The 26,750-nt window shown below is 40.6% G+C and overlaps 2 protein-coding genes across 2 annotated transcripts; both read left to right on the top strand.

Annotated features, from left to right (window-relative positions):
- Nucleotides 1-3,170: 3,170 nt before the first annotated feature.
- LOC127302493 (U11/U12 small nuclear ribonucleoprotein 65 kDa protein) lies at nucleotides 3,171-7,939 on the top strand. The gene is made up of 11 exons (XM_051332961.2): nucleotides 3,171-4,016; nucleotides 4,254-4,325; nucleotides 4,462-4,668; nucleotides 5,489-5,570; nucleotides 5,675-5,851; nucleotides 5,939-6,094; nucleotides 6,175-6,345; nucleotides 6,766-6,853; nucleotides 6,964-7,022; nucleotides 7,252-7,317; nucleotides 7,512-7,939. The coding sequence occupies exons 1-11, from the start codon at nucleotides 3,781-3,783 to the stop codon at nucleotides 7,593-7,595; spliced, it is 1,398 nt and encodes a 465-aa protein (XP_051188921.1). The 5' UTR covers nucleotides 3,171-3,780; the 3' UTR covers nucleotides 7,596-7,939.
- A 2,368-nt stretch (nucleotides 7,940-10,307) lies between these two features.
- LOC127302482 (DNA-directed RNA polymerase I subunit 2) lies at nucleotides 10,308-26,314 on the top strand. Its single transcript, XM_051332953.2, has 27 exons — nucleotides 10,308-10,635; nucleotides 11,377-11,450; nucleotides 11,604-11,723; nucleotides 12,728-12,804; nucleotides 13,496-13,559; nucleotides 13,650-13,720; nucleotides 15,453-15,533; nucleotides 15,620-15,665; nucleotides 16,629-16,809; nucleotides 16,896-16,948; nucleotides 17,032-17,108; nucleotides 17,200-17,317; nucleotides 17,839-17,923; nucleotides 19,394-19,506; nucleotides 19,776-19,903; nucleotides 19,978-20,057; nucleotides 20,160-20,401; nucleotides 20,497-20,661; nucleotides 20,741-20,905; nucleotides 21,018-21,092; nucleotides 22,027-22,130; nucleotides 22,213-22,288; nucleotides 22,726-22,848; nucleotides 22,945-23,088; nucleotides 23,433-23,645; nucleotides 25,252-25,503; nucleotides 25,612-26,314. The coding sequence occupies exons 1-27, from the start codon at nucleotides 10,449-10,451 to the stop codon at nucleotides 26,047-26,049; spliced, it is 3,552 nt and encodes a 1,183-aa protein (XP_051188913.1). The 5' UTR covers nucleotides 10,308-10,448; the 3' UTR covers nucleotides 26,050-26,314.
- The last annotated feature ends 436 nt before the right edge of the window (nucleotides 26,315-26,750 follow it).

Below are 26,750 nucleotides of genomic sequence, written 5' to 3'. Positions count from 1 at the left end.
GAGAATACGGTGGCCTTCGTGCATTTGGAGTGACTTGTCCTCCACACCGCTCCAACGGAGAGTAGCACTCGCACGAGTGTGAACTTAGGGATACATCGTTTTCTTCACGTCACTTCGGTTACTCCTATACCCGAGCTCTTTACTTATGCACTTTACCTTGTGATAGCCATCGTGCTTGAAGTTATATATCTTGCTATCACATAGTTGCTTGTATTGCTTAGCATAAGTTGTTGGTGCAAATAGGTGAACCATAGTATATAGGCTTTGGGCTTGACAAAGTAAACGCTAGTTTTATTCCGCATTTGTTAAGCCCATCTCGTAAAAGTTTTATATCGCCTATTCACCCCCTCTAGGCGACATCCGTGTCCTTTCAGTCACGTAAAACTGCTCTCGCTGCACCTGACATCTTCTCAAGAGTAAAGGATGCATCCACCTTAAGCTTCAAGTACCTGGGTTCTGGTCTAGTCCACCGATTCGCATTTGCAGCACCATTTTTCAATTGTACCTTTTTTTTGCATTCAGCGTGATCTGAGAATCGACAATTTGCATTTGAATAACGACGGGACCTCCTCATTGTGTGTGCGCCGTCGACGTATCCACCAGATGTACCATGCCGCAACCGAGATTGTTTCTTTTAGGTTAACCACTTCAAGCCCCGGATAATTGTTATCATGCATTCGAAGAAGAGCTTCAAGAACCGACGAACCAAACCTATCAATCACCGAAGCCTTTGCTATTATTTCATGCAAGCCAAGGCTGTGCCACAAATTTTTTGTCGTTTCACATTGGAATAACCAATGAAGGACATCTTCAACTCCTCTTTAGCAGGGGCACTCTCTGCTTGTACCAATGTGACGATTAACGATGATGCTTTTTAGAGGCAGTATACCATGGAGAGCACGCCACATAATTTTTTTTAACCTTCCCCGGAATATGCAGCTTCCAAAGAATCCTCCAAACTGGATTTTGGGCCGAGCTCCCTGGTAACGCCAATAGGCTAGCAGAGGGGCCAAATCGATGGTGCCAGTGAGCATGATACGCAGATCTAACAATGTAAAATCCATGCTTTATTCGTCCCCAGGATATAAAATCTGGAAAGCCATTAGGATTAAGGGGGGTTTGTAAAATTCTTCCGGTATCTAGGGAATTAAAATTGAACTCACTAACTCTTCATCCCATTGTCTTGAAATAGGATCCAGTAGCTGGTTGACTTTAGTTAACAACACCATACCTCTAGGGGTAACAACTTTCCTGTTTGGACTTGTCGGGATCCAAGGATCGTTCCAGATATTTACGCTTTCACCATCGCCTACGCGCCAAATGTAGCCTCTTTTGAAGGTCGCCAAACCTGCTAAGATGCTTTTCCAAGTGAAAGAACACCCAGCCTTTGGCCCGGCTTTAAGAATATCACCTTCTGGATAATACTTGGCACCTAGAACCTTTGCACATAAGAATTCTAGTTCATCTATAAGTCTCCACACTTGCTTTGCCAACATAGCCAAGTTGAAGGACCGGAAATCTAAATCCCATGCCCCCATCATTTTTTTGGGAAACACAATTTTCACCATGCATACCAATTCATCTTATTACTGTTGTCATCATCTCACCACCAGAATTTAGCAATAACATCCATCATACTTTTAGTAGTACTGCCTTTGTACTCTCTTCGTTAACTACTATCTCCATCACAAGTCTTAAGGCCTATATTTTTTCAGAAAGTCAAACTATGTTAAGTTTGACTAAGTTTTTATCAAAAATCATTAACATGAAAAGTACAAAATCAGTATCATTAGATAGATAATGAAATATATTTTCATATGATACCTACAAAATATCATATTTGTTCATAAATTCTTCTAAAAGTTTAGTCAAACTTTGATTCGTTTGACTTTTTGAAAAAATATAGGCCTTAAGCCTTGGGACGGAGGTATAGTACATAAAATGTTTTACTATGTTTTTTCTCCAAATAGTAGTAAATAAATAAATAGTTGTGTCATCTTTCCTCAGTACAATATCAACCTTTGTACTCCCTTCATTCATTATTGTAGGATGTTTTAGGTTTTCAATAGTAGGTAAATAGCTCTATCATGTTCAGTACAACCTTTGTACTCCCTCTGTTTATTATTATAGGATGTTTAGGTTTTTGGGAAATGTATATGTTTAGATGTGTTTCAATGTGTAGGTAAATTATTCCGTATGTACTCACGAGTGCTCGCTAATAATCGTTAAGGAGCACACATGCTCGACATGTAAGAAAAATGCTAAGCTGGTAGGTTAAAAAAAATATGACGACTTGATCAGAAGTTGGGAGACCAACAAGAAGTGCACGGGGATGCAATTATCAGATACCTAGAAGCATGCCGCTCGTGGTTCAAGAAGATGAGAGCACAAGATAATGAAGATAAAAGCAAAAGCAATGGTCGTTATAAGAAATGCACTCACACGACGAAATTCCTGATGCGTGGCTCAATTATTCAAGTTACCTAAAATTGTCTACATGTCTTAAGACATATCACTATACTTACCAACTCTTGTTTGCTAGCGAGCTTAACGAGTAGCTCACGAAACTCGTTACCTTGATCGTTTAGCTCATTAGCTTAACGAAGCAAAAAATAATGTCTGATTTTGTTCGTTAATAAAACGAGTTGAGCTCAAACGAGTCAAAATAACGAGGGCTCGTTTAGCGAGTTTCGAGGTTTATGGCCATCCCTAGTTCTGAGGGGCATCCCCTCATCCTCGTCAAATGCTTATGAGCTTAAACTTTGTATACTTGATGAATAAGATCATTCTTTGCGCTCTAGGAAAGAACACAGAAGTATGTAATCTGTAAAGTATATTTCAAGCATTACGTTTGTTTTACACCGAGAGTAAAATTGTTGTATTCGCTTGAAAATCTTACAAGCATAGGGAATAATTATTATCTTCGACTTTTCATTATTTTGATACATCAAATAGCCAACGCATTGCTTTAATTGTGCCATGAGCAAAAAAAGTGAGAAGATAAAATTACATTAAATTAGGTTGATTACAATTTAAACCGGTTAAAAAACCAAACATTTCAATGTTCAATGGAGAAGTATGTAATAAGTATCTATATATATATAAAAAAAAGAGTAACCTACATAGCGGCAGATACCATACACCAGAACCCTAGACGGCAACCGCGAATCTGGCCACCAGACCAGCGTCGACGCAGCACGATCCACCATAAACCGAAACCGATCCCAAATCTACCGCGATACATACAGAAGAGGGCGGGGAGGCGGGGGGCTAGGGAGGGAGCGCGTACCCGGAGGAAGTCGACGGCGAGGTGGGCCAAGACCTCGTCCATCTGCTTGGAGGCCTCGCACCAGGACGCCCACAAGTGCACCGCGGCGGGCCGCGCGCCGCCCACCGCCGCGTCCAGCTCCGCCCTCGACCCCACCTCCCTCACCGCCCCGCCGCCGCTCGCCATCGCCGCGTACAGCGCGTCTCCCTCGCTCGCCCCGGCAGAACAATCGGCGGCGAGAAAGCAGCGGAGGCAAATTTGGGGGAGGAGAGAGAGAGAGAGAGAGGACGACTCGTGGCGAGGCCCAAATCGTTCCAGAGTCCTGCTCGACGGCACACCAGGTTTCAGCGCCGCCGCTGCCGCCGCCGCCGCTGCTTCTTCTGCCGCAGCCGGTGGCGCTCTCGGCCCAAGGCACAAGCGACCCTGGACCTTCTTCCGCGGCGGCTTGCATTCCCGCGGAGAAGTGAAACCCCACCGTCCCCAAATCCATCGCCAAGCCATCGGCGCCTCGGATGGAGCCCTTCCGGCCACCTCCGCTTCCTCCAGCGCCCGCAAATCCCTTCTCTGCACCGCCGCCGCATCAGCAGGCTGAGTCTGCCCCGCCGCCGCCGCCGCATCAGCAGGCTGGGTCAGCTCCGCCACCGGCAACGCTCCTCGTGCGGCACCTCCCAGAGGCGATCACGCAGGAGATGCTCTCTCGGCTCTTCTCCCACTACGGCGCCACAGCTGTTCGTCCCTGCAGTGGAAAGTATTTACCTCCTCCTTGTTACCTGTTCTGTGATTGCTTTCTTTGGTCTTCTACTACATGTTAAATGGTTTTGGTAATTTGTGCCGTATAGCGAGCAGTGTTCTTCTTTTCTTTACAAACATCAAATAATAGTTACATCATCCGCTCAAAATAATTCTTTGTGTTTACTGAGGTTGGTCTGCTCGCCCAGGCGATCCGTATATTTACTTTTTAACCAAAACTATTTTGCTGTAACAGGTTGAGGAACTGTGCATTTGTTGATTTCAGGGATGAGATGGCGGCCAACCAGGCTCAGTCTCTCTTGAACAGGTTCCTTTCCTCAAGTACATGCTCTGCTTGATCATTCATACGTTTTCTGTTACAACTAGTTGCACAAAATGAGCTTTGTGAATCCATCTTCTGAGTTCTGTCCTATATTTTGTTTGCTAAGAGCTGGTTTTGGCAGGTTGAGGTTCCTTGGGAAAGTACTGGTAGTCGAGAGAGCAAACCAGCCAAATTCTAAGAATGCAAATGAGAAGCACCAGGAGCAATTAGCTCAGGGGATGCCACAAGTGCCGAGTATGAATTCCCAGAACCAGAAGAACTCTACGTCAACTTCTGAACCTATCGCTTCTAGGCTTGGTGTGGACTATCCATTTCCTCCTCATCTTGAGTATGTTATGGCTATCATCGCTGTTTCACTCCATCATCTTCATTTTACTAGGAACACTTAAGCAATTTTACAATTCTAATTGGCATATTGTCTTATCAGATATGAGTACATTGTTGTCTGCAAATGGTCATTTAGCGACTGAAGATACAAGTTGCTATATTCACTTCACGAATTAAGAATTCAGTAACCTAAGTTCACCTTTGTATTTGTTACATTGTACTCCCTCTGGTCTAGAACCACACGCCCACATATTCAAAGATTCAGTTAGACCAATATTATGTGGGTTATGTGACAAAAAGTAATACTATCATCTGATTCGTATTCAAAAGCATTTCTCGATGATATCTCTTTTCTGTCACGTAACCTTATTTTCATGGTCTAATTGTTGGTCAAAGTGCCTTATATAAGAAACAGAGGGAGTACAATAGTACATCATACCACTAATAAAGTTGTTCCTTTTCTTGTTACATCAAAATGCACGTCTTTATGAGGAGTAATTCTATTTACTGATATTGGAATGCTTATTCTAAATGCCAGTGAATTTTCAATGCGAAGTGTTTGCGGCGAATTTGCTTAAAATGTCCAACTGGAAGTAACGAAATCGATCTAGCAAACCATTTCCAAACTTTGTAGTTTTGTAGATTGAGAGTACATGCAACTCATACCTCTGAGACTCCGTAGTTCTGCAACATGTCATAGTTTTTTAACGAGATCAACCGATTCTTTGATGCAGAACTATCTGTTATCCATGTGGCAGTCCTAATCTAGCATCTTACTTGAAAACTGAGATTTATCAGAGTTGCTCTTTATTTATTTTTAGGTATGCGTATCCACCACCAGATGGAAACATATTGACAAACATTGTCAACTCTTTGATTGCTGTTCCCCGATTTTACACTCAGGTTTATTAGAATTTCAACCCTGTTAACTTCTTTTGGAACATGCAAGGCATAATTTTGTGCATTCAGCATGAGCAGATGTATTTAGATTGATGTTTCCTTAACAGGTGTTGCATTTGATGAACAAGATGAACCTTCCAGCCCCATTTCGGATGGCATTGCCTACTCCACCTCTACCGTCAGAAGTGCCTGCTCCTCCTCCTCCACCACCACAGCCTTCTATGGCAGAGAAACTTCATTTGGCTGATTTGTCTAGTGATGAGTCTGAGATGGAATCTTCTGATGTACGGACTTGCTATCCTATGTCTGTACTTTTCAATTCGTAATATCATCATTGCCTAAAAGAAATATACACACCTTGTTTATTGCAGGAAGATGTTGATAGGAAAATCAAACGCGCAAAGCATGAAGCTATTGTTGGTCCTGCAGTTGATAAAAGTATCGCTCATGAAGCAGTCGGGGTGAAACCAGCTGCATTAGTTTCTAATGAGCTTCAAGTAATAAAGAAGAAAAACCCAGTGATGCAGGTGAACTGGTGAAGCATGTTTTCCCAGACCATAACAGCCGAATTTCTTTTTCATCCTGTAATGAAATGGTTCTGTGACAGATAAAAATCACCCCCAGGCCTGCTTCTAAGGAACTTGCTGATCAACGTACTATTGACAAGGAATTGGCCTCAAGAGATGAGCAACTTGAACAAAAACATTTTGCCACGCCTCAGGAAATAGAGAAGGAGAAATTACCAACCGAAGAGATTTTGTCCCTTCCCATGTTCAAGGTAGATTTTTATTTGTATTATTATGTTGTTTGCACAAACATTGTGTGGACATTTGGTCAGCCTGAATGTCGTCAGGTTTTGGTGATATTATCTTGCAACGTCAAGATAGTTATCATTATCTGCTGTTCACTTCATGTTGTACTCTTATCTTGATGATGAGATTGTAATAACTGGAAGAACGGTTGTTCCTGTTAGCAGATTTTAAAGTTAGTATCATAAGCTGGTGTTGTTAGTTTGGCAACGGGTCTATAATCCAATGATCACATACCCCGCATGTTCTTTTTTTCTCTTGCTATTCATTAAAATAGACATCAATTATCAGCCTATTTTCTCAGGTCAGAGTTGCAAAGTTACCGTATCAAAAAACAATCTAATTATGTTTTGGTGCCTCACCACCACACCCTTGTGTCTGTTTTGCAGAATTACACTCCAGGGAATCCTGCCAGTGTATTGTATATCAAGAACTTGTCAAAGGATGTTGTTCATGATGACTTCTACTATGTCTTTGGTATGACTGGGGGAGACTGTATATTGTGTTTCTTGAAATGTTTGTATGAGAATTCTGCATATCTTAGTGCTTTCTTAATTTCTCGGTTTGCCTTGAACTGCTCTTTGCAGGATCTGTGTTCGAAAGCATGGATGCTGCAAGATCTGGTTTAATTATCAAGTTAATGCAGGTTAGATGTGTATATATCTTTTGCTTCTGTATGGTTGTAATAAAAAAGGAATCTGTTCATAAAATGTAATTCCAAATGGCGCTCCTTGCTCCGCATCTATTTTTCAGCATGGAAATTATTGGAGAAGCTTATGCTTGCTTTGGACCATATAACAAAAAGTTCCACCACCATGTTGCTTCGTTTAGCTACTGCATTATTCAGTTTCTGAAATATTCTGATATTGCTCCAGGAAGGACGAATGAGGGGCCAAGCTTTTGTGACGTTTCCATCTGTTGAACTTGCTCAACGTGCACTGGTCAGTGACTATCAAGTTTCTTCATTAGCTTGTAATACTGCACGGTATAGAAAAATTGGTGAATGATATCAGTTGTCAAGAAAGAAGTTCCATCTGCCTTACATGTGCAGTTTTTTATTTCTACCCTAGCGTTTCTTTATTCAGTTCTTGAGTATCAGGGGTGCTAAAGAATTGTTCCCTTTCTTATTTTGCAGAGTTTGGCACATGGTTATGCATTCAAAGGCAAGCCCATGATAATTCAGTTTGGTAGAAACCCTGCTGCTAGCAAAGCTTCCTAGGAGTTCTGATGCACTGTAGAGTTGTTAGGCTTGTCAACCAAAATTTTGGGTATTTTGTGCAGGTATCGTGGATATTACAGTTGTTGTTGTCGATTTTAAGTGCAAGGTATTGCAACAGCATCGGTTAGTTCTGTCGGCTGTGTTGTACCACGGACATACATGCTTGCAATGGTTCTGAAATATGTTTGGCTCGAAGCCAATGGGCATCCATACAGAGGAAACGGCAGTCAATAGTTTATCAATTATTCCCGGCTTTGCTGGATGTTATCCCGAGTTTTTATCAGAATCATATGACGTGTAATGATTATCGTACCTGATTAATAGTACCTGCGCTGACCAGCTCACACATGGCTTTGTTAATGTCCATTTGAGGGAGGGCAGTAGTCATTACAACTTAGTCCTTAAGTTCAAAGTGCACTTTGAGTCGTTCCAGTTGAACAAGCCTGCCTTCGTACTCATCGAGTCAATGCTGTATTCACTCGTAATCTACCCAACTTGGTGCATATTGCCATATTCGGCTTCTTTCCCACTCGGCTGCATAGTGCAATGCTCACAACCCCATCAATGTTTCGTGACCACCATAACACCTGCATCCGTTGATTATTTCTTTTTTTTTATTAAAAAAACTGTGTTTTTTCTCGTCTCTTTTTCACTGAAATGTCTTTTATGCAGTGATAGCCGTGAAGGATGAATGGGATTCTAAACGCTTCTCAAAATGCTTCGAGCGGATTTGGATGTCCAAAGCAGTGGACATGGGATATTGATGGCACACCAGTTCAAAATATAAATAATTCGATGCCCCGTTTCATGTGAAAAAATAGTCCATGGCGTGTTTACATTTTCCAACAAGATGTCAGGGGCGTCACACGCCTCATAATCGACAATTTCTGTATATTAATGTATCTATCAAATCACTGAAGCACACGAGAACTCCCTGCTTCCAATCAAACCCCAAAATACTAAGCAACAATTCCTTTGTACTCGGACCTATAATATAGTAACATATCATTTCTCGTCATGTTCCATAAGCACTGTACTTCCTCCATCTCACGAAATTTATCTTAACTTTGTCTAAATTTGGATATATTACTTTCACGGAGCGGAGGAAGTATATATTCTAATATAGAGAGAAACTTCAACGCATACATAAATCATTCGTGACACTTGGTTGAAATAAAAATAAAAATAAACTTGAAAATTTAATATAGTACAAAATTTCATTTATCAGGAAAGTCCACCTTGTATCCTAAACTCCTAAAACTTCTATTTGGTCCAAAACAAACCCTAGGCTCTCGGAAATGTTCATATCTATCTAACTAGAAAAAAACGCATACATGGACAATGAATGGCACAAGAAATCGGTAAAGCTAACCAAACTGGAAGTAATTCTTTACGGTGATTCCCCTCGATCAAATTACACACACCTATTGTCAAAAAATCGATAGGAGCGCTAAATCCCCAAACCTTGCAACACAAGTGCCCATGTTGTCTCACTTTTGGCACCGCTAGCTAGTCCGCCACGCCGTCCTGCCTATGCACTCTCGACCCTCAAGCTCCTTTGTCCCATTCTCTACCCCAACTTGCTTGCATGTCCTCGCTCGTCAGAACAATGTCAAGCTCACCACTGACTTCGCGCTTGTCAACGATTCATTGTCGCATTCATCGAAGGAATCACATGGTCGATTCTTGCACCTTGCTCTTTCCTTGAAGTGGGAAGATGCACCAAGCCGATGAGCTTCAAGAAGATGACAATAGAAGTGGCAGAGCTTAGTACAAGTTGGGGAGCAACCCCCTCCCCCGCCCTAGCATTGTACAAAGTTGTAAGGAATTTTTTTTGGAAGGGCTTAGGTGGAAATTTTCTAGCCCCCCCCCCCCCCAAATCTCTTGAATTTAGTGTTTCGCCGCCTTTAGTTGCTGTCAATCCCCACTAGCGGTAGGGCGGTGCTAAGAGCATGGTGATTCTAGGAAGGACGGGCATCCCGGTGAGGCAGTGGTAGGACAAGTGGGGGTAGCCCCCATCATCAAGATCACACACTCTAGTTAGTCTAATCTTGTCCCCCTTTATTTATGGTTCAAGCAAGAAATTTGATGGGAAGCTTGGTAATCTTTCTCTTGTTTTGGCACTACAAGGGGTGTGCCATGGTTTTGGTAGGCAAAGCAATTTTTTGTGTTCATCTCACCGTTCTTCTTAGGTAGACAGATGTGGATGCAAATTTTTGGCTCATGGGTGTTATGCACCCCATAAATTTTTAAATTTATGGCAATTTTAAATATTGAAAAAATCCCGAATCCTCCTGAAAACAAAAGATGATCAAATATTATACTCGTATAAAAATGTTTGGGATCGAAATAATTCTTGATCATATCTGGTTCTCAAAATAATTTATATCTTTTTCTCCCTTTTCTTGAACATGGCTGTATTTTCCGACGCGATGTGCCTTTTCAAGAGTTTAGGGTTTGTTATGGATCAAATAGAAGTCTAGTTTAGGATAAAAAGTAGACTCTTATGAAAGATAAATAATAAGAAATGTCTAAAATAATTAAATTTATCGGATTTTTAAACATTGGTGCCTCTTGTCTGAGTTAATTAAAAACAAAAGGAAAAAAAGAAAAAAAAAGAAGAGACAACGGCTCTCCTGCACGGCTGCACCTCGGTTGGGCCCGGTTTTATGAGAACACGCGCCGGTGGACTCGAGTCCTCTTCTCTTCTCCCTTAAACCCTCCACGCGGCCGCCGCCGCCTCCTTCCCTCTCTAGGGTTTTACCCTTCCCGCCGAACACCAAACGCCGCCACCTCCGCCGCCACTCCTCGCCGCCCCCTACCTCGTCGCGCGCGCACCGAGTCCCTCCGGCCATGCCGACGGCGCCCGAGAAGTCGCCCGCCACGGCGGCGGCGGCGGCGGACTACGCGACGCTGCGGGAGCTGTACCGGCCGCACATCGAGTCGTTCGACTACTTCCTCGACGAGGGGCTCGACAAGATGCTCCTCTCCATCCGCCCCATGGAGATCACCGACCCCTCCTCCAACGCCACCCTCAGAAATATCCTTCGCGCTTCACTTAATTTCTTTTCATTCGTCCCCAAAATACGGATATCTGCTTTTCTCGTCAAGCGCAGTTGTTATGTTAGCTATAGGACTTTAGCTGTTGCAATTTGCAGCAACTAGTATTAGCTATCAGTGTCCAATTTCAGGTTGCTTGCTTGCTGGTTAGCTGCTCTTGCAGGAAACAGTGTAGAATCCCCGTTCTTTGAAAATCTGGAAAAGATTCTCGGGGATTATTATGCCGTGGCTAGAGTTTTTTTTTAATAGGTCTAGGTGCAAACAGCTATCACTATTCATGCTTTTGCAGCACCAAAAGGACACTTGCACACCAATTCAAGCTATATGCTTTTAAAAAGCAACAAGAGTATCAGAAAGTGAACACGAAGACACCACTATTTCTGATTGCAACGCCCCATTTTTTGTATGTGAAATTGCATTCTTTACTCATCCCAATGATCTGTAACTGAGTAAGATATATCTAGGATTTTCTTGAGTTAAAATGGGGGTTGAATTATCCTAAACGAATACTTGATGCCAACTCAGAACTAGTGGAACACATGTTAGGCTTTTTTTTGCACAGCTTCTCTGGGTGTGATGCTGAATTGTCTTGAAGCTAATTAAGCTCCAGCAAAAAGTTTGTAAGGCATGCTGAATTAGTGGATACTTGGATATCACAGTGAATGGTGCATAAAACAGCATGGTTAATGTTCTTTTTCTTCTCCTTAACAATTGTCTATACTGTCCTTAGAGAAGGGTCATGTGCTCCCACCAATGAAGGATGGCCGGTTGGAACAACCGCTCTACCCGCAGGAGGTTTGTAGTATTTTTGGCATTTTATCTTAAGCACAGTCTTTCTTCCACTATCATGGTCCATACTCTTTTGGTATGCTATTGTATTTCTCTTCAGAAATATAGACTTGTGTTTCTAGGCCTGACTCCTTTCCCATTTTCTTTTTGTGAGAACAGTGCAGGCAAGGTAGAATTTCATATAGTGGCGAATTCAAAGTTGAAGCCTTCTTCCAGTTTAATGATGGGGCTCCAATCAGGCAAACCTTCAATTTTGGCCATTTGCCTATTATGTTGATGGTTGTTACCCTTTCTTGCCTAATTTTTTTAATGACTCTTATTGCTTAACGAGTTGAAGTAATTTCCTATGCTCTTGATAGATTTTAAAATTTGCAAGCATTATTAAAGCCTAATAACCGAATTGGCTTTGGCACTTAGTCTATCGTGTCGCAGTGAGCATGTCTGTATGCGCCCACGGTTCTATGTAAGTGTAACAATTGAAAGCGAAGCCAGGAGGTCTTCCCTTGCCACACAATCTGATTTCCATTGATTGGGTGTCGTAAGTATACATGGACTGATGTACAGGGGTTAGATCCGTTAGCCAAATAACTAAATACACACGCGCCAGACCCTGAAGACTAGGACTACAGCGGGACGTGAGACACTATCATGCATGACATGGTTTGACATGGTGTCGCTGATATTCCCGACATTTCACCTTAAAGATCCCTCAAAACAGCCATGACTACATTAACAAGATTTGTTGCAAATCATGAAAATGTCCACTGTTTTATGCTGTGGGGTTTTTGTTGTGTCATTTGTAATAAGCTTCAATGCATGTGAAACTACAAGCATAATTTTGAACTTTGGATATATTTGACTTCAGTTGACTTGTTCTTACGAAACTTCTCTGCATGTATCTTGTTTTTTTAGAGAGAGATGAAGAACAACATACCATACAACCGCATAAACTTAGTAGGCATTTATCTTAAAATGTTTGTAATTACATCCACATACCATTTCCAACAATTTACGAATATCTAGAGTAGCAGGGAGTATGTAGCTGCAGTTTGGGACTATGTAAGATCATGTAGGTAGTACTACTACTCCCTCCGTTCAGAAATAAGTGACTCAGCTTTGATCTAGACGTGTATCTAGAAAAAATTGAGTAACTTATTTCCGAACGGAGGTTGAGAACTGTTATTTCTTATAACTATTTTGTTGTGGCTGCCAATTTTTTTTGTTTCAACTTGTGTATATAATAATCGATTCTTTTCCCTGACTTTATTATCTTGCTATTCCAGTCAAAACTTTGCCACCTAAGAGGTGCTGATTCGCGTAAACTAATTTACCATGGCGAGGAGGCCACAGAAATGGGCGGGTGAGTTTGTTATGTACTTCTTTGTCCATTTACATCCCCTTTTCTATGAACTGTCAGCTTAATCCCTTAGCTGCCATTTCTAGTCTCAGGCTCAGTTTCCGGTTGCTGAACATTGATGCACTTGTTCTTATTTCATAATGTAATGTAGAAAATTAGTCACAAAAGTAGGCAAAAGCGCGCCAAACCAATGTTACATTTGGCAAAAATGGGCTTGGAAAGAGAGATTATCATGATCCACTGCAATGCCAGATGCAGCCTTAATTGACTTTGTACCGTTGTTATTTAGTTTGCTTCCTTTTGTTTTAGTCTTGTACTGCAAGTCTAAAATGAGTGGACGATACATGCTTTTTGGACAAATAGATGTTGTTTTGGGCTGCCTTTCTGGCATCGTTTGATAATCAAATAATAGGCTATATTCTATGAATATATGCACTAGTGTGTTTTATGCATTTTTTCCTGGGGCAGCCAACTGCACTGCTGAATGTAACTCTTAGTTAGAAGTCATGTTCTCATCTTGATACCGTTCCAAGAAACGTGAATTTATCTAGTAGCAGGGCACTTTGTAAAAAATGCTTTTGATATATGTTGTGATACATTTCATATGCGTACTTTTGGTCATGAATTATGTTGTTGACATCGTTCCCTTTGTTTATTGTTTAACTATTAATGCGTGTTTGTAATTCGCTTTTAGGTACTTTATAAGTGGTGGGATGGAGAGACTTATACGGATTCTTATTATACAAAAGCGTAATTACGTAAGATGGGCACACCTTTACTTGAGCTTGTTTAATCGGCTACCGTTATAAAAAAATTACTGATGAGGAATTTGCTATGATTATTTTCAGCCGATGAGCATGGTCCGTAGTTCTTTTGTTAAGCGCGGCGAGGGATACACCGACAAAGCTGTGGTGATAAGGTATTGGTTGCTTGTTGCTCGAAGTTTCCAACTTCTTATATTCTACCTGCTTATACTAGCTGCCTAGATGGTACTTGCAGACTATCTATTAAAAATTTAGAAGATGTAAAATAATAAGTAGTCCATTAATATGACTGTATATTGCACAACAAACTTGATGTGATGAAAGAAAACAACTTGACATTTATTAGATCTTTATCATTATAGCTTGGGAGTCTATCACTTTAGTGAAAAGAAACAGGATGCTGTTATAACCTTGAAATCGTGGTTTCTTGGGTTGTCTGCCACTGCACAGGAAACAAGCACGATTTCAGTTTTATGTTAGTTTTCTTCAAATCTGCCATTTGTGTTCAAGCGATTTCTGAGATGGTTTATTAACTTTAAAGTGTCAAACTGTCATTTATATTAATGGTCATAGAAGGAGCACCATCTTTTTCTGAAATGCAGCAATTTAGCAGAAATGTATGGATTCGTAGAAAGATATCAGGATGTGGTTGGTAGTTTGTTTATGGTGTAGAACTTGGAAAGGTTGTGGGAGGATTCTTACCTAGTTGTGTTTCAGCATGAACAACTAAAGATATGGTGGGGAAAAAATGCTGGACAGGGTCTTGGTTTTACTGACTTAAGTTCTTCCCTTTTCTTATGTGTTATTATTTTTCGAATAAACCTTGTTTTAACCTGGGTTGTGAACTTAACCCATACCTGAACATCAAACCAAACTTGGACAGAAGAAACAAAAAGTCTGTTTTGTCTGGTTTTGTGTAGTATTATTTAGATTCATCTTGTCCATTTCTGTGCTTGTTTTTTATTTGGGACTTGGAAACTGAGTCAGTCAACTCGTCAATTAAACATAAGAACTCCTGTAGGCTGTATTCTGGAACCTGTGCCTGCCATGCTGTTGTCATCTTTCCTACGTGCATCCTAACAAGTAGGCAAGCATCCCAACTTGCACTATCTTCCCAATTTTCTAAATCCACTAGAAGTTCCATTCAGCGCTGGACATGGAAGATTACAAGGCCAACACTAGCTAGTGCTCAGTGACTGCTGACTGCATACATCCCTATTGCTTGCCAACTGCCACTGACCAATCGTATATTACAGCCTTCCTGCCAATCCCGATTCCTCAATCTTCACATTTCTCAGGCCTTGCTGCCATGGGTATATGTCAGCCTCCACAAGCCAGGGTTAGGAGGCGAGGCAGCGGCAGTTTTCAGCCACAATGGCTCTGGGCAAAGGTGAGGCATTAGTGAAGCCGCCCAGTCCCGTAGCTCCATCTCGGTCTCTTGACATCCCCATTCATTCCCATTTTTCGTTTCATGTTTATTTTTGAGAAAACAGGTGTTCAATTTCAGCCATCTTAGATCATTTGGCTAAGTTCTACTTAATTCGATCTACGGAAACCCATTAGATTAGTTGGCTAAGTTCTACTTAATTCGATCTACGGAAACTGAAAACATTTTGCTGTTTTTATTCGGTTAGATATCATTTGCTGTTTTTATTCAGTTGTGGTTTCTCTGAGCATATTTTGGCTAGCAGTTTGCTACAACCAAATTATTTTGGAATTGAACTGAACATACCTACCCGTACTTTTGCCAGTCCTTTGGTCTGAGAGTTAACTCTTTCTGAATTAAGCAGGAACCCCAGATGGATGACGTGCCTATGTTAAATGTTAATTTCTTCTGTATGCTTTTATGGCCTACATTATCTTGCAATTTATTTTTTGTTTCAACAGATGTGTTCAACTTGACCAGTCCAGCAGCGTGACAGTAAAGTTGTATTACTTACAAAATGGAAGTGCAAGGCTAGGGTTTTGGTAAGTTCTGTGCTGGTACATAGCGAATCGAAGAAGACATCTGGTTTTTTTCTCAATTTGACCTTTTGAATTTGTGGTGAAAATAGGTTTGGAGGCAGAGAGGTTCTCCTTCCGGTTGGGATTGTTCTCAAGGTAGACGACTGTCATCAGTTTGTGATGCTTACAGTTTCCTAATTAGCATATAATAATCCATTAGCACTCATTTTGTGTACAGTGCCATGGCTTGCGTGAGTTAGACCATTTGTTTTATTTCATCTCAATTTCTTTATCGTAGAATTCTATCATTGGGGCACTGTATAACATGGAAGTGCTTAGAATGTTCAGACATTCCCTGTTTTCCAGTTTGTTAAGCCATGTTTTATTAATAATCCATAACGTCACGAGCTTGTCACGAGCTTGTTCTATGCTGTAAAGTCATTCTGTTAATTTAATAGTTTCATTCCCATCTTTTGGAAAGTTAAGCATCCTTTGGTTAAAATAGGTACCGTGCACCTTCGGTATTAGTATTTGGTTCTTCACAGGGTTGTTAAATGATCATGCTTCTATACTTCTATATTCCTCCAGATCACAATAAGCGACGTTACTGATGTCCCTGAGTCTGTCCGGACCATCATTTGTAATGAACATTATGTTTAATGTATAAAGCGCTGCTCAGTTATGTAAACAAAGTTCACAAATACGTGACGGTTTAGACATACCTTTAGCCAACATTTAAAACTGTGACTGTCTTACTTAGATTATTGTTTCAAATATTTTGATTAAGCCTGAAATCATATTTATAGACATAACTTTAGCCAAACTCTTAAATTGTGACCGAAATTACTGTTTTAAATATTTTAGTTGGAAGCCTAAAAATCACATGTATGTATTTGTCTTGGAAAGTATTTTCAGATGTTTTTGGGCTTTATGCATATATAATACTAGTAGAAATTATTGGCCGAAGTCATATCTTGAAGACCGTGTCATTGTCCAGAACATCACTTATTTGTGAATTGGAGGGAAAATAATATCTATACATCCAGGCTAGGTACGAAGTATCCTTAGCATTGGTCCTGGTAGCATTGCATTGACTGGATTTTTGATTTGCCAATGCAGGCCCTTGTTGATACGAGTGACTGGGAAATAGGTGCAAGCTTGACATGCTGCTACAGTGATAAACATGGAAATGGAAAGGGGGTTGTCGGCACTGAGCTAATTGGTGAAAGGACACAAATAATTCTTGATGAAGTCAGAGCTCTGTCCCTCATCACGCGCAAACAATGCTTGGTGCATATTGGTAGTTTGATTTAGTTATTATTTTGCATTGTAATATCTTCAAGTCCTCTTATATTTGCTGATGCCGATAATGATCTTGGAATGCAGGCAAGTACTTTCGGTCTGTGATGGATGGATTTGAAAAGGATGATTATGAAACTGTAATGCTGAGTATATTATTTGTTTTTTTGTATGCTGTTGAGTTTTGTATCTTTATTCACTTTGGTAATTCCACACTGTTTAGGTTGCTGAGGCGGTTATCAAGGACTATATTCTCGTGCACCTGCAGAATGACAACCATGCAAAATTTAATCTATTGATGTGAGTTGAAGCTTGCTAACCCTATCTCATGAAATGTCTGTCCTTTTGATCACTTTTAACCATGTATATTTCTTATTTTTTGCTGCTTTAGATTTATGCTACAGAAACTTTATGCTCTTGTTGATCAAACTGCCTCACCTGATAATCCTGATGCACTTCAATTCCAAGAAGCTCTCTTGCCTGGGTACCTGATCACAGTTTTTCTGAAGGTTACTGAACTGCACTTGTTTACTTATTTTGGAAAGTTGTTTCTGTAGAACTCCAGATTTGCCACTATAATGTTTCTTTGTAAAATAACACTATAACATTATGATGTTCTAAATGACTATTTTACTCATCTCAGTCACTTCACATTCGCTCTTCCAAATTTATGACGCTGTAGGTTAAAATCTGGAAGTTTTTTTACTTGTGGGAGCTTCCTGAACTTATTTGTCCTATTATTTCAAGATCGTTCCCTAGTAGATTACAAATTTACAATGCTGAGATAAATAGAGAACACTGTTTTTTATAGAGTTTGCAAACAAGCATTTGCATATCCTTTATCAAAAGGAGAAGCAAAACAATAGGTACAAGATTTTAGAGGTCCAACACTTCTGATGCACAAATATGTTGCACATGCTTGATGCTATTTTTCTTTTGTGTCATGTTGATGTCGGCGCCAGTCTTTTCTTGGGGAAATTTTTGATTCTTCTACCTTCCACATTACTTGAAGTATTCTTTATATCTGCAGGATAGGATTCAAGATTGGATGCGGAAGTCTAAACGTGTAATTCTTGAAGAGCTGACAAAGAATAAAAGCTTCGAACTCAGTAACTGTACGCTTATTCTACTCAAGTTTAATGCCTAATTATTAGTTTATTTTACGTTTTGTGCAGTTTTTTTCAACATGGGGATACTAGTTGCTGATTATGGTTTCGTAACACTTAGGTTTGTTTAGTTGCGTACCATTGATACTTTGAGCTCTCAGAATATCTCAAGATTCATTCATGGTAATATATAAGCTGATATCTCAAACATTTTGGGATTAAAAAGTACATTATATTTACTGAGAAAATGTGTAGCTTGCCTTTTATGCAGTTGTTTTAGTTAGGTGCATTTCTGAGATGCTTACTAGGGTTCTTTGCCAGAGATGGTACTGAAAGACAATGATTTTTGCACACATGCATTAATAATAATGCACTAACAAGCATACCTTGGCTAGCACACTCATCCTACCTGCTCTTAAAGGAAAACGTGATCTGCTGAGAGTATCTTAGTGTATAATGCTGCATGTCCCAAAATTTTATGTATTTTCAATTCAACTGAATCATAACTTGTTACGAGATCTCATGGCGATGCTCGCTTGAAGTCTAAAATAAGGATCTCTACTTGGCTTCATGTTTTCCAGAGAGAATGTAATACTATTTCTTGAGAGTATATAAAATGGCCATGGTCAGAACTGCAACCTTACTCAAGCATTTGGATTCTATCTTCATCCTTTATCCCTCGTGTTGAAACATGATTGTTATGGAGAAGAGAATCTTCCCCTTAGTCAAGTGATAGTTGCTTTACAAACCAAATTAAAAGCTTTACCATGTACCTTGTGAGTGGTGTCAAGAAATCTTAATTCTAGAACGCTGGGAATTTTGAATGTGAGTGTAAGAGAGCAATTTTACTTGGGACAGATCGACATTTATATCTTGAATGCATGCACTAATATTCAGGAAAAGGGGTAAAGTATTGTTAAGTATGTGTGCTCACATGGTGATATACCTTGGATTACTCGGGAAAAGGACGCAGGCGGTATTGTATGTTTGGCGATCAGATAACACCACAAGCTAGACAAATTGAACCCCAATTAGTTAAGTACTCCCTTCGTCCTGGTTTATAGGGCCTGCGCGTATCCCTAGATCGTCAATCTGTCCAACATAATATGAATTGTACAACACAAAAATTATATCATTACAAAGTAGAACATCTGACCTTTTTAATGATATATACTTTGTAATATATAACTTGTATTACGTTGATCAAATTTACGATATAGGTATACGTGCAGGACCTATAAACCGGGACAGGGGGTGATTGCACCGAGCAAACCAAAAACCATCTCCATAATGCAGTCAAAACTGGCAAGATTTGGGTCAATTGGGTTCACTTTTATAATATATTCACCAGCCATTTAATTGACCTTTTTGAAGCATTGTTTAGAATGAGATGCGGCTGTTGGATTCTGTTAGCTCCGAGTTTTTTCAGTACATTGGCATATTTTATATTTACACTCAATCATATGTTTACTTGTGCAGCAATGGAGATAAGGAAAATTCTCAGTAAACATACAACATTTGTTGGCAGAGCTATCGAGTCTTTGATAAAGGTTGGCAGAGCGAATTCACAGTCAATGTTGGATCTTCCACAGGTGTGTCTCTTATGATGCCTACTGCATTTGTAGGAGACTTCATAGCTATAAGCTTTTGAGGCAACAATATTCCTGAAATTTGAGTGGCGCTATTGATTGAGAGATTGAATGCTTGCCATGGATTATGAATTATGATCATTTTTCTGTTGGAAGACAGAACTGAATGCTGGCAATTTTGATCTTTTAGAAGTCACTTCTGATGTCAGTGTTCATATTTTTCTTCCATACTACTTTCAGGAATAATGTGCATTATTTTTGATAATTTTCAGAGAGATGGGATGACCATTCAAGCTGAACGACTCAACTTCCATCGTTATATCTCACATTTCCGGTCTGTCCATAGGGGTGCTGCTTTTGCTAAAATGCGGACGACAACTGTTAGGAAGTTACTTCCAGAGTATGTGATATTGTGTGGCATTGTATTTTTGTTTTCTTGCATACACATCGATTGTACTGAGAATTTCTATGTAGGTCTTGGGGTTTCCTGTGTCCAGTTCATACACCAGACGGAGAGCCCTGTGGTTTACTGAACCATATGACTTCCACATGCCGTAAGCTTTTTGAAAGTTCTTTATCTCTTAGATTGAATTTTGCAGTGCCTCCCTTCCCCCAACACCATTGTTTCCATCAGTTAATCGAATGGGTACTTCCAGGTGTTTCATCCTGCTATAACTCGGAAGGCGCAATTAAAGATTTTCAGAAAATAAAGGATAAACTTTTATCTGAACTGGTTCGTGGTGGAATGACCCCATTGTTGCCGAAGATAGAGCATGCTGGTCCCCCGGAAATCCTTCATGTCCATTTAGATGGATGCATTGTTGGTTCTATTGCTTCTGCTAAGATTGATGAGATAGTTAACTATCTTCGGAGATTAAAGCTACTGTCACACCCAGCGGTCTGTTCGCTTGCATTTTTTGTAGTTTCTTACTTTTCATGTGCGCTACATATTTTGTTGCCGACTCACAGGGCCATGCTTAAATTTTGTATCAGACTCCGGAAGATTTAGAAGTGGGCTATGTTCCCTTGAGTCTTGGTGGGGCTTATCCTGGCCTCTACCTTTTCACAAGTCCTGCGAGATTTGTTCGACCAGTGAAAAATCTGGTTAGTCTACCTGGTGGAGAGCCAAGTATTGAGCTTATTGGACCATTTGAACAGGTGTCGTTCGATCAACTCCTTCGTCCTTGTATTTACTTGCCACTAGTATTGCAGGAACTGATTTTTCATTGTATATTAGGCATTTATGGAGATACAATGTCAAGATGGTGGGAATGGTGGGAGAGGAACATTGTTTCCTGCAACTCATGAAGAAATTCACCCTACGGCCATTCTAAGTGTAGTCGCAAATCTGACTCCTTGGTCTGATCACAACCAAAGCCCTCGGAACATGTACCAATGCCAGGTCAATAATCTGATATTGCCTCTGCAGCGTTTAATTGATCATGCATAAGATTAAAGAAGGGTGAGGCTCTTTTCTTTTAGGGCTGACTAATGCTCGTGTTTATTTTCTGTAGATGGCAAAGCAAACTATGGGTTTTTCTGGTCAAGCTTTAAAATTTCGTACAGATGTTAAAGCATTCCATTTACAGGTTTGTTGGTTCTTATTTTTGAATTCAATCTATCCAGTTATTGTTCAGGAGTTTTCTTTGTTTAGTTTATTATATATGTAGTATACTTGCCTAAGCCTTACATGCTTCTTAAGGAACTGGTAGTTTGACCCTAAGAGCATACTTCTGCAGCCTGGGTTTTGAGAATTTGTATGTGACAGCTACGATTTGGCTGGTTATTACTCCAGTGCAAGGCGTAATATTTTGTTAGCCGTGGTCTCCTCCAGGACCCAGCAGAATTTGGTGATCCTCCTCCCCTCGTTCAAAAAAAAAAAAAAAAAAAAAAAAAAAAAATTTGGTGATCCTGTGCACACTAGAATTTTCTAGTTTTTCCTTACAAGTTCTAATATCATGAAATAGTTTGTAAAAATAGGTCAAGTAAAACTCACTGATACTTGGTTGTATTTTATGGCAAGTAACTCAGGCTGAAAATCACAACTTGGGAGCTCCTCAAGTGACTCGTTCAAATGAAGTACTCCCTCTGTCCCATGAAAGTTGTCTTGAGGTTTATCAAAATTCGGATGTATCTAGACACTAAATAGCATCTAGATACATCCAAGTTTTGACAAATTTCAGACAAGTTTCGTGAGACGGAGGGAGTATTAAGTTTTGTCAGGAATTTCAGTCTATTGGTTGTTATTTACATGCAGTTTTGTAACCTGATTAAAGATTTTTCATGGCTGACTAGAAGCCTTATCTCTTGCATTGTAAATAAGACAACCATGAAAATAGCTTTAAAATGAAACTAAGCATAAACACATAGCTTCACTCCCTGCCCTACATATATAATGTCATCTGTATGTCTCATTCGGTACCATAGGATGGATTTGCCAGCAGCCAACTCAATTAATCTTTCTCTTGCTTACCATGTATTCTATGGAATCGTCACCTTATAGACCGTCTTCTTGGCTTGTAGACCCCTCAGACACCAATTGTTCGAACTGCTACATATAAAAAATATCATATGGATGAATTTCCATCAGGAACAAATGCTATTGTTGCGGTGCTATCATATACAGGGTAAGTTTTTTTTTACACTATATAACAGTATGATTACGAGGGGAAATTTTGCTTGACGTGATAAATTGTTCTTGTAATCTAGCTATGACATGGAGGATGCCATGATTTTGAACAAATCAGCTGTTGATCGTGGGATGTTCCGTGGAGATATTTACCAGGTAATTATGGCATTTTCTTTTCTCAGTGACCTGTGAACCGTTTCATTATCTACAAGAACTAAATGATTATGCATAAATGTATGTTGTATGCTTTATAACTGTTTCTTTCACATGTAACCTACATAGTCTCAAAACATGCTTTAGAGGCTTTACGTCATTAGGATGTTGGACTGAAATTTGCTTCTGTGGCGACTTGCAATGAGTTCTCTCTCCAGGCAAGGTTATGCAGCGCGATTACCCTTTGTACCCCACAAACAAAATTTACTGGATATGAGCTGCGTTATGTTTTTTTAATAATGCCATTGCAATTACACATGCACATAGACTTTCAGGAATGAGTTCATGTTCTTAAGGAAGCTCGAGATTAGACCGATTATTTTGTTGAAAGTACGGGCCCTGACTCTCTGAAACCTTTTTCTTGTGAACTCTTCCTGCAGACAGAGTGCATTGACTTGTCATCAAAAAGGAGAGAAAATGTTCCGGAAGTCTTCGCCAAGAGTAGACTATCGAGAGACACAAGCGATGTAATTGACTCAGATGGCCTTCCTCGGGTTGGAGAGGTAGTGATCAATATATATAAGTAAAGATGATCCTGTGTCGAGAGCAAGAAGTGGTCGACTTTCTTCTTTCTCTGAGATGTACTTTTGTATGAACAGGCAGTAGTTCCAAATGAGCAGTACTACAGTGTCTATAACACACTCACTGGTGCGATAAGGCCTGTCAGACTAAAGGGCACAGAGCCAGCAACTATCGACTATGTTGCTGTCAATGGGGCAAATTCAAAAGGTTTCTTAGAGAAGGTAAGGGCACCTTCACATCAAGTAAAAGACGATGTTTAAAAGTATTGGAGCAGTCATACAGGGACACTCATTTGGTTTGTTCAAAGGGCTTAGGCATCTTTAGTAGCTGTCTGTAAACCAATGATTTCTTAAATGGTTGTATGATAGTAGCAATTTGTGAAGCTTAAATGCTACAAGAGGAAAAAACTGCATCAGCTTAAAACCTGTGACTTATTATTAATCAGTGAACTACAGTCGCATTTTGTACAATGAATTTCTCAATTGCTTGTATGTTATCATAGTTTCCAAAAATGTGTTTTTATTTTTCTTATCTCAAGCTATTCATTGCTTTATGTGTTAATCAGGTAAATATTCGTCTGCGCCGCAAGAGAAATCCTATAATTGGTGACAAGTTTAGCAGCAGACATGGGCAGAAGGGAGTTTGTTCACAGTTGTGGCCTGACATTGATATGCCATTCTCTGAACATACCGGCATGAGGCCAGATCTCATCATTAATCCTCATGCTTTTCCTTCAAGAATGACAATAGCAATGCTCATAGAGTCTATAGCAGCAAAGGTAATATTTGACTTGTGTTAGTAGATTGAGATAAGCCCATGTCTTATTTTGCATGTTGAAAAAATACTTCTGTTTCCATCTCGATATGCCCAAAACCATAAGATTAAGTTTGATATATTGTCATACCTTTTGTAACGATACAGTGCTTGCCATGTTTGGTGCTCGCAGTTTTGAGTCCTTAATTAGATTTTCTGGACTTATGTTTTATCTTTTACTATGTGTAAAGCTTTTGTTTTCATCTCCTTGGAGTTTCCTAAAGAATTACTATGAGTGATGCTTCCTTGCTATGAAAGTCAAAATTGCAACAATGCTAAAATAACAGGATTAAGGGATTGTTTGGTTGTGCTTTATGCCTGGCCTGGAGCTTCCCTCGGAGTTGTCTGTATGTTGTTTGGTTAGAGAAAAAATGCCCGCCTGGATGTGCGCCTGCAGGAGCCTGCTCTAATCACACGCCATCACCAGTCGGAGCACAAACAAGAAAAGGACTGAAAGAAGAATCCAACAGTTGCTGCAGTGTACACCACCTAACCATAGACTCTGTCTTCAAGCTCTGGTCCACCAAGGGCCCACGGCGCCTGATGTCTTGGCCTCTGGGAGTCAGCTCTGGTACATGTGCCATTGGGAGCTTGCTTGGACTCGTTGGCCACCGTTGCCGCTGTGAGCCCCTGCAGCTGGCGGAAACCAAGTGATGGAGGAAAAACTGATGCACTACCTGATTCCGAAGCAAGCCAGTGAAAGATTGAATTGCGGGTCGTTCCTCTAGTTAAACTCCCGATGGATCTGGGTTCGCGAGGAACTGAGGATGAGGATAGGGTGTCTTTATGGCAACGATAAGAATAAGACTCTTTCCATTTCGATGTGAAACATACGATTACTGAAACTTACTGCCGTTGCTAATACTCTGACAGGCCAGGACAGTAACTAATCACTTGCACCTTTGGCTTCTGGTAAAAACATCAATGTCCCAGGATGAGGCTAGGCACCATTTATCTCAGGCATGATGTTGAGCATGTTGTGTATATATGTGGATTGCCCAACCATCGTCATAAGTTTGGACTTTCGGTTCTACTAGTTGGTGCATGAAACTTAACATGGTATCAGAGCAGAGGTCATGGGTTCAAGTCTCCGTGTTCGCAGTTTAGATAAAAAAAGTTACTTGTCCCCTTTCTGTACATTTGTAGGCCTTGCCGCATGTGAGAGGGGGTGTTGGAAGTATATGTGGATTGCCCAACCTTCTCCATAAATTCGGACTTTTGATCTACTGGTTGGCGCATGAAACTTGAATAGTAGAGTACACTGAGCAAACCAGCCCTAATATTCTGAGTGATGGACAATTGATCAAGCCCGCATTTTGCATCTAAAGCGCCCCCTTCTTACTTTCAGACATTGGAACACTTCAAAACATTGTTTTGTTTCCTCCTATAAAATTGTTGTTCTTATAGATGGGAAAGTGAAGTACATATATGATACTGATGTTAGTTTTTGTCTAAGAATAAACTTTGTGCTATGGTTAACATGTTAATCTTGCTTTCATCTTTTCGAATTACTAAGAGTGTAGGATTGTGTATTTGCACCTTTACTGACTGACTGACATCTGTCTCTATAGGCTGGAAGTCTTCATGGGAAGTTCATTGATGCAACACCTTTTGCAAGCTCAGTCAAAAAGGAAGGGGAAAATTCTAGTAAATATGATTCCATTGTGGATGAACTGGGTCCCATGCTAGCATCTTATGGGTTTAATTATCATGGGGTAGAGGCCCTGTACAGCGGACTTTTTGGCACATATATGAACTGTGAGATTTTCATTGGTCCTGTATATTACCAACGTCTTCGTCATATGGTCTCAGACAAATTTCAGGTGTGCAACTTTTCATTCTGAATACTAGTATAACATACGCAGTATGAACTCTCAGCATTGCAGATTGTTAATGATGTATATTCTCATTGATGTGCTCTATTTATGTAGGTTCGCACGACAGGCCGCGTAGATCAAGTAACAAGACAGCCGATAGGAGGAAGGAAACACGGAGGAGGGATCCGGTTCGGTGAGATGGAGCGCGATGCGCTCCTTGCTCACGGGGCTTCCTATCTCCTGCATGACAGGCTCCACACCTGCTCGGACTACCACATAGCGGATGTGTGCTCCCTCTGCGGGAGCCTCCTGACAGCGACGGTGATCAAGTCGGAGACGCAGAAGAAATCCAAGCGCAACATGCTCGGCGTCAACACCTTGAAGCCCCCCAAGAACTTTGCGTGCCAGGCCTGCCAAACAAACAAAGGGATGGAGACCGTAGCGATGCCTTACGTCTTCAGGTATTTGGCTGCAGAGCTGGCGGCCATGAACATAAAGCTGGATCTACGGCTCAGCAACAGGAGAGAAAGTCCTCCCGGCAATGAATCCTGAAAGTTCATCAGTTATCTCTACTTGCTAGCAGAGCAAGGAAAGGAGAAGCATGTAGCTGTGGCTTGGAGCAGGGGACTTTCCAGATTTTGATTTAGCGGAAAACATGTGCATCTCGTCCCCAGTTTTGGTTATTGTTCAGAGGGAGTTTTCATGATGTGTTGTATCAAAAACATTCACTTGATACATCATTTTGTTGTGCGGTTGTATTGTATCCTTTTGTTTTGCCTTGTCGCTGCGGCATGTAACAAAAGAGAGATACGTACCATCATCTATGATTCGCTCGCGTTGTTCTGTCGCCGTGAATGGATGACCAGCTCAAGGGGCCTTACTCTTTACAGAATCCCTCAAAGGCGAAGCACTTTAGCCAGATGCGTGCAGAGAATTGTGCTGGAATACTCAGCAGCTGTGTTCAGCCACATCCCGATCGCTGCGAATGCGTTTTTGCGGACACGGCTCACGGATGCTTTGTCTTTTTGCGGGCTAGTAAATGTAGCGGGCGGCTTTCTACGCCGCGTTACGTCTCGTCTTCTACCCCTACTTCCAATGCAGTCCCGATGCAACAGGTGCGTTAGGCTTCACCTCCTACCAAAAATGCTCCACGGCTATTCGCATGCTCTCATATGGAATGGTTGCGGATATATTCGATGAGTATCTTCGAATGGGTGAGAGCACCTGCCTTGAGGCCATGTACAGGTTTTGCC

The sequence above is a fragment of the Lolium perenne genome, chromosome 1, assembly GCF_019359855.2.
Source record: "Lolium perenne isolate Kyuss_39 chromosome 1, Kyuss_2.0, whole genome shotgun sequence".
NCBI classification, from domain to species: Eukaryota; Viridiplantae; Streptophyta; class Magnoliopsida; order Poales; family Poaceae; genus Lolium; species Lolium perenne.
Note: the sequence above shows the minus strand (reverse complement) of the source record. Positions and strands in the feature narration are given on the sequence as shown.